The sequence below is a fragment of the Podarcis liolepis genome (genome assembly GCF_965112155.1).
Source record: "Podarcis liolepis genome assembly, chromosome: 8".
Lineage (NCBI taxonomy): Eukaryota > Metazoa > Chordata > Lepidosauria > Squamata > Lacertidae > Podarcis > Podarcis liolepis.
Genome location: NC_139560.1, coordinates 78106291 through 78114059, shown reverse-complemented (window position 1 = coordinate 78114059; position 7769 = coordinate 78106291). Strand labels below are relative to the sequence as shown.

At 44.1% G+C, this 7769-nt stretch overlaps 1 protein-coding gene across 1 annotated transcript in view; it reads right to left on the bottom strand.

The window, feature by feature from the left end:
- LPCAT1 (lysophosphatidylcholine acyltransferase 1) overlaps positions 1–7769 on the bottom strand; it is a 48641-nt gene that overhangs the window by 4491 nt on the left and 36381 nt on the right. Inside the window, exons 11-13 of the mRNA XM_083519428.1 lie at positions 4850–5003; positions 3828–3926; positions 1109–1247 (exon numbers count right to left, since the gene is read on the bottom strand). Coding sequence (XP_083375554.1) covers positions 1109–1247; positions 3828–3926; positions 4850–5003 — 392 coding nt within the window. The remainder of the gene's footprint in view (positions 1–1108; positions 1248–3827; positions 3927–4849; positions 5004–7769) is intronic.

Sequence of the window (7769 nt, the reverse complement as noted above, 5' to 3'; positions counted from 1 at the left end):
GAGTAGACCCACTGACACAGGATAGTCATTTTCATTAGTTTCAATGGGTTTTCCCTGAGTAACACTAACATTTGCTAACAACTCAAAATGATTTGCAGAACTACACGTTAATATGTTCCTCCCCTCCCCACCTCGAGCTTTAAGCAATGGTTTGTTTGTTTGCGTTGGCCTTTTCTTGACAGGTCGGTTTATTACAATAGGTAAAGGTAAAAGGCAAAGGACCCCTGCACAGTTAAGTCCAGTCAAAACCGACTATGGGGTTGCAGCGCTCATCTCACTTTCAGGCTGAGGGAGCTGGCGTTTGTCCACAGACAGCTTTCCGGGTCATGTGGCCAGAAGGACTAAACTGCTTCTGGTGCAATGGGACACCGTGACAGAAGCCAGAGAGCAAGGAAACGCCGTTTACCTTCTTGCCACAGTTGTAGCTATTTATCTACTTGCACTGGTGTGCTTTCAAACTGGCAGGAGCTGGGACAGAACAATGGGAGCTCACCCTGTTACACAGATTTGAACTGCCAACCTTCTGATCGGCAAGCCCAAGAAGCTCAGTGGTTTAGATCACAGTGCCCAACACTGCAGCATAAGGTCACTGATCATAGAACAGAATGGAACCTTTAGCTACCTTTAGCTAGTGTGCTGCACTAGGCCTGGACTGATCCAAGTTCAAATTTCCATTTGGCTTGGAAGCTCTCTGGATTACTTTGGACCATGCACTATCTCTCAGGGTTGCTGGAGGGATCAAAGGGGTGACCATACAAGGTGGAGGAAAAGGTATAGCACATAAACAAGAAATAATAATGCTCCATATACAGACATTCCAGGAAGCCCATTAATGAACACAGGAAGCTGTTTCATATTGAGCCAGACTATCTAGTACTGACTGGCTTTTCAGGGTTTCTGACAGAGGCATTCCCAGCGCTACCTGGAGATGTTCGGGTTTGAAGCTGGGACTTAAACTCTGAGCTACAGCCCTTCCCATGCAACACAATGGCCAGGAACCTGTCACACTTGCCCCCAGGCAGCTGCTCTTTTCCGTGGGACATGTCCGGCCGCCACACAAAAGTTCCCCATTGTCTGCGGCTTTCTAAAATCATAGCACGGAACTCACCGTATGTAATTTCCCCCCTTTCGTCGACATCTATCGCTCTGAAAAGGTTTGACACATTAAGATCTGAAACCCCCATGGCAGTCTTTAAAATGCAAGTTAAATCTTCTTCTGTTAGAGCTCCAGTTTCTGACTGGTACATCTGTGAAAAATTAAAACGTATGATTTGTTGTTGCAACAGCAGCAGCAGCAGCAGCAGCAGCAGCAGCAAAGAAAGACATTCCTAGGGCCTCTGTTTGACACTTTCCTCCCAGCCAAATAAATCTTCCAACTTCCCTACGCTGATTGATACGCCACCTTTTATTTTCCATTTAGAGTTTGCAAATTTTGCTGAAGCCCAAGAGCAAATACATTTATTGATACAATTTATTAGATACCTTAAAGGTAAAGGGACCCCTGAATGTTAGGTCCAGTCATGGCCGACTCTGGGGTTGCGGCGCTCATCTCGCTTTATTGGCCGAGGGAGCAGGCGTACAGCTTCAGGGTCATGTGGCCAGCATGACTAAGTTGCTTCTGGCGAAACAGAGCAGCACATGGAAATGCCGTTTACCTTCCCGCTGGAGCGGTACCTATTTATCTACTTGCACTTTTGACGTGCTTTCGAACTGCTAGGTTGGCAGGAGCAGGGACCGAGCAATGGGAGCTCACCCCGTCATGGGGATTCGAACCACCGACCTTCTGATCGGCAAGTCCTAGGCTCTGTGGTTTAGACCACAGCGCCATCCGCGTCCCTATTAGATACCTTAGGGGCCGCCTATTCCTGTACCAGCCTGCCCAATGTCTAAGATCTGGCAGAGAGGACATTCACTGTGACCTACCTCTGGTTTATTCAGAAACAGATAAAGAAAGAGAAAAAGGGCCACACTTAGTGGAATACCTTGCCCTCTGAGGTTTGTTTGGAGCCCCTTCTTGCCAACATAGGATGCTTTATATTGTAAGCTCTCTTTGGGGTTTTATCTGCTGTTCCTGTTTTTATTTTTAAATTGCTTTGTTTAATATTATTACTTTTGTGGATGCAGTATTTTAATTGCTGTAACCTGTTTTGAGTGGTGCAAATGTAGTGCTCGTTTGGGAGGAAGGACGGGGTGTAAACTGAATAATGATAATAGCAACAACAACAGCCTTCCTGGTATTGCAAAGGTGGGGAATTGGCCTCTAGATAAATCAAGGAGCGTCTCCACCCCCATCGTTCTGAGGTCCAGTGCTGAGGGTCTTCTGGCAGTTCCCTCACTGTGAGAAGCCAAGTTACAGGGAACCAGGGAGAGGGCCTTCTCGGTAGTGGCACCCGCCCTGTGGAACATCCTCCCACCAGATGTCAAAGAAAAGAACAACTACCAGACTTTTAGAAGACATCTGAAGGCAGCCCTGTTTAGGGAAGCTTTTAATGTTTAACAGACCACTGTATTTTAATACTTTGTTGGAAGCCGCCCAGAGTGGCTGGAGACACCCAGCCAGATGGGCGTGGTGGGGTAGAAATAATTTATTATTATCATCATCATCAGCAGCAGCATCATCATCATCAAACATGCAACTGCCTCTCCACTAAAAGTAGTACTCAAGGTAATATAAGGAATTACAGTACATAAAAATACAAAGGCCAACCATGTTACTAAATGCCAGTTAATCCCATTCTCTCAAGGTCTGCTGCAGGAAACTGACTAATCATGCATCATCACTGCAACGGATACAGGAGACTTCATTTGTCACCTAAATTCTGCTGAGGCTGTAATTTGGTGGGCCAGCATAAGGAAATGCAATCCACAGGTGTGATGCCACAATAGAGTTGGGTGCTGGAGGGATAAGAGAGCATCGGCGAGCTCATATGCCCTTGAGTTTTTTTTGTTTTTTTTACTGCCTCTTTTATTCTGTGGGAACTGTTCATTTTGCTAGTTAGGCAATGTATTGTGTATTGCTAGCTGCTTTGGTGGTCCTGGTGGACAGAAAGGCAGGTCATAAATATTTTGAAATAAAAATAAGACCTAGCCACGTCCAGAGCAGGATCACCCCAGATGTGTTTAGGGTAAGGGGTTGCTCATGCAGGAAAAGGTGGTCTTCAGATATACTGAGCTCAGGAAATCCAGTGTTTTCAAAAGGTACACACAAACCTTGGCTTTCACTTACATCACTTGATTTCTCGGTGTTCAATGACTCACAGATGACTATATGAATTAACTTTACTGATAAAAATTAAGTTTGAGGTATCATCAAGTGACACTCCCCCCCCCCCATTTGTTAGCCCCTCTTTGGCCACAGTTCATAAAATAAAGCATCAATGTACAATAAAACACAATTACCAGAAAGGATGTCTCTGTGGTGTTGTATATGTGATGGCTCACTCACATTTACAAGTTGTCGCTTGATGCTGCTTTCATCAAGTGACGAGCATGCAAGCTACTTTTTTCTTACCCATTTGCCTGTGTAGGCAGCAATTTGCACAGTCTCGTGCTCCTGCTTGCCGATTTAGAAAAACAATAACACAGGGCACAACAGATTGCTGCTGTGTTTTGCGGGTCAAAATGCATGTGAGTGAATATGGCTACTGTTAGATGCTGACCACTGTACAGAGCTTGTATAAAGCCAGTAATGACCAGGGATGCAGAGAAGTTGTGGTCAATGTAATGAATTGACCTGTTTTGCCCCGGCAAAAAAGGAAAAGGGGGAAAAGGGCTTTGTTTTTAAAAATGGCTTTCAACAAACCGTCTTAATAAAAGCTGCTACTTGCCTTAAAAGCCAGCTGTATCGTTTGCAAGGTTTTGGATGGCCGACAGACTACTGACAAAGCGATTACATATTCTCTTAAGTCAATCAGACCCCCTTCCTTCTGTAAAAAAAGAAACAAAACTGTATTACCAGTTTCATAGAAAATACCCACTGAAGAAAATAAAATTCTGAAAAGTACACATAAAAAGAGCTCACATGGAAGTTTCAGCACAAAGATTTCTAAACAAAGAAACTAGTGTTAAAATACCAGCTTGTCTGCAATTAACTAAGGGACTAACTCCTCTGAACTTTTGAAACGTCTTATATTTCTCAGTTGTTTTACAGCAAGGAACTCTTTCTGGCCAGATCTTTCTCTCCCCAACCCCTGGTGGGCAGAGTGCCCACCTGCCAATCACTTGGCATCATAGTGCTATCTGTTAATGTAATCCTTTGAGCCCTTGGTTGTCAAAATTTCAAAAAGAACCACAAGGCTTTCAAACAGCCCCTTGTGGGCTTTCAAATAGTTCTCGTATGTGGATGTTTATAGAGAGCTTTTCATATGCCACGCCTTCTCTCCTTCAAACTGCAGAGGTCTGAAGAAGGACAGGGTAGTTCATTGATAAGAACTAATTCAATTGCCATTTTGGTATCCTCTCTTTGATGCAACACTACATTATGCTTGCTATATATGTGTATGTATATAGAAAGCTGTAGTCTAATTTGTAAAATAAGTCATAGTCGCCATGCATCCCTTGTGCTACATTTCTCCATGGTAAAAATTATGATCAGCAGCCAATAGGATGCGTAATTTCAGACTACTAATGTTCGCACAGCAGGCAAAAGGCATGCACACAAGACCTTCTGAATTTAGTAATCACTTTTCCGAAACTATTGTTCATAACATAAACGGGTACTTTCTATGTTACAGCTATATTAACCATACTCACAAATGAAAACTGCATTCCTAGCAAAAGAACGCCCAAGGCCTTAATTCAAATAATAAAAGTGGTTATTTAGAAATGTCAAGACTGTCATCTTTCTTACCTCATCAAAAAGTGCAAACATGTTTTCTAATGTGTCAGAAACCGGCACTTCTAGGTATTCCGCAAACTCCTTGAGACTGACCCTTTTGTCTTTCATTCTCTTGGTATTTCCTGAATATGCATCAAGCTCTCTTTCAAGCTTCTCTGGCTTTAATCTAAACATGGGAGGAAAACAACCAAGGCTGAAATTGTAGACAACCTTCTCTCTTTTTTTCTTACAGGAGTGTTGAGGAGGACAAACCAGGCAGTTTGTAATTTCCTGCCAATCCACTAACAGAAGATAAATGCTAAAAACCTATCCCTGATATGTGATGTCTTTAGCCTGGTAAAGAGGAGATTGAGAGGAGATATGATAGCTGTCAGGGAACTGCCATCAGAACAGGGGCGGGAAACAGAGGGGCAGTTGTGTTACAGGGAGCCTCCGACAATCTTGCGAAGCAGTTCTTCTTCCGGTGATGAGGAAGAAGTGAAAGGACCAGAGGATGCTGGCAGGAGCCTCAACAACGCTCCTGGCAAAGCTGGCCAGGAGGGAAGCACGCCCATTCCGTTGCCCACCCTGCACAGAAGTCTAAAGTGCAAAGAGGGAAGGGAAAAGCTGGGCGTAACGAGACTTTTATGCTGGGGGAGGTCCAGGAAACAAGCACTCCCGGATTCTGCTAGTGATTGAGGCAGACATGAACTTCGGAGTTCTGCAATGTAAATAGTTTCGCACCTAAATAAAACCTGTAAAAGACAGGTCGGAGTCCTGCCTGGTTACTCATGAGCAACCACCTAAGCCATCTGACAATAAAAGGTAAAGGTAAAGGGACCCCTGACCATTAGGTCCAGTCGTGACCGACTCTGGGGTTGCGGTGCTCATCTTGCTTTATTGTCCGAGGGAGCCGGTGTACAGCTTCCGGGTCATGTGGCCAGAATGACTAAGCTGCTTCTGGTGAACCAGAGCAGCGCACGGAAATGCCGTTTACCTTCCTGCTGGAGTGGTACCTATTTATCTACTTGCACTTTGACGTGCTTTCAGACATGTTAGGTTGGCACGAGCAGGGACCGAGCAACATAGAGCAAGCTTGTTTTCTCCTCCTCTAGAGGCTAGGACCCAAACCAAGGATTCAGGTTACAAGAAAGGAAGAACTTCCTGACACTAAGAGCTGTTTGACAGTGGAATGATTCCCAAGAGAGGAGTTCGACTCTCCTTCCTTGGAGGTTTTTAAGCAGAGGCTGGATGGCCATCTGTCATAGATGCTTTAGTTGTAATTCCTGAATCACAGGGGGGTTGGATTAGATAACCCTCAGCTTCCTTTCCAACTCTACAATTCAATGAATCTACAGTGGTGCCCCGCAAGACGAATGCCCCGCAAGACGGAAAACCCGCTAGACGAAAGGGTTTTCCGTTTTGGAAGTGCTTCGCTAAACGAATTCCCTATGGGCTTGCTTCACAAGACGAAAATGTCTTGCGAGTTCCTGTGGGGTTTTTTCCCTCCCCCCCCTTTCCCAAGCTGCTAAACTGCTTATCAGCTGATCCGCTAAGCCCGCTAAGCCTCTAATAGCGCTAATCCGCTAAGCCGCTAATGGGCTTGCTTCGCAAGACGAAAAAACCGCAAGACGAAGAGACTCGCGGAACGGATTCTTTTCGTCTTGCAAGGCACCACTGTACACCTTTTCTTCCTGTGGTGGATCATTCAGACATGGATCTCTTCACTCTTCATTCTGAATGACAGAGTTCCAGGAATTCCGTACCACACAATCTGAATATACAGTTTTGCTCTAAAACAACGTGGGAGAGCATTCGGATAAATTCAATTTTCAGAAGAGGAAAGTTCTAACGCAATATCCCGAACTGGAAAAAGTGGCTCCCACTTTATATTTGCAGTTATAGAAAAAGCCCTCCTTTAAAAATATCATCATCATCATCATCATCTCAGATTCTCATCTACCACTGACAACCACCAAGCTTCAAGGCAGTGATGAAGCTGGATCTAACAAGGTAAGATTCAATACCATATCAATACTGCATAAACAATGCATCTGTTAAGGATGTGGGGACTTAACAGCTGTAACTTCTTGACATTTTGAAATGTGAGTGAACATGGGAAGTGTCCAATATAACATGTTAAGCTGAAAGGGTTTTTTGTTTGTTTGTTAACTTAATATAAATTTAAGCAATGCGGACTCTGATTTCTGCAAACCACAACCCTGGCATCTAACTTGTGTTGAGGTGAGAGGGAAGTGATTTACAGATGGTTCTTCCTTTCTGTCTCCACCATAAGTTGTAATATGCTAGGTTCACCCAGGAATACAAATTATGACTTTCCTAATTATCAGAACCACAGTCAACTGAAGCCAGGAATGCTCAACTGAATTAAGTGGCAAGAAGCCTATTAGGAACTAGATCTTGCACAACACTGGCAGATGTCAAATTTGTTAAGCTTTTGAAACCTCTGTGATTCTGGTCTGCTCCTGCAAGATTGCAAAACATTGCCCCCACAACCTCCCAGATGCTTTACTTTTTTTTAAATTGCTTTTAACCGATTTGTAAAAAATAAAAATAAAAAAGTTACATGGAAGAAAAATACGAGACATTGCACATACCTTTGTAAATCAAGAAAATCTATAATTAAAATACATTTTTCTAAAATTGCTTTTATAAAGTTAGTAAAGGTAAAGGGACCCCTGACCATTAGGTCCAGTTGTGACTGACTCTGGGGTTGCGACGCTCATCTCGCTTTATTGGCCAAGGGAGCCGGCATACAGCTTCTGGGTCATGTGGCCAGTGTGACTAAGCCGCTTCTGGCGAACCAGAGTAGCGCATGGAAACACCGCTTACCTTCCCGCCGGAGCGGTACCTATTTATCTACTTGCACTTTGACATGCTTTCGAACTGCTAGGTGGGCAGGAGCTGGGACTGAGCAACAGGAGCTCACTCC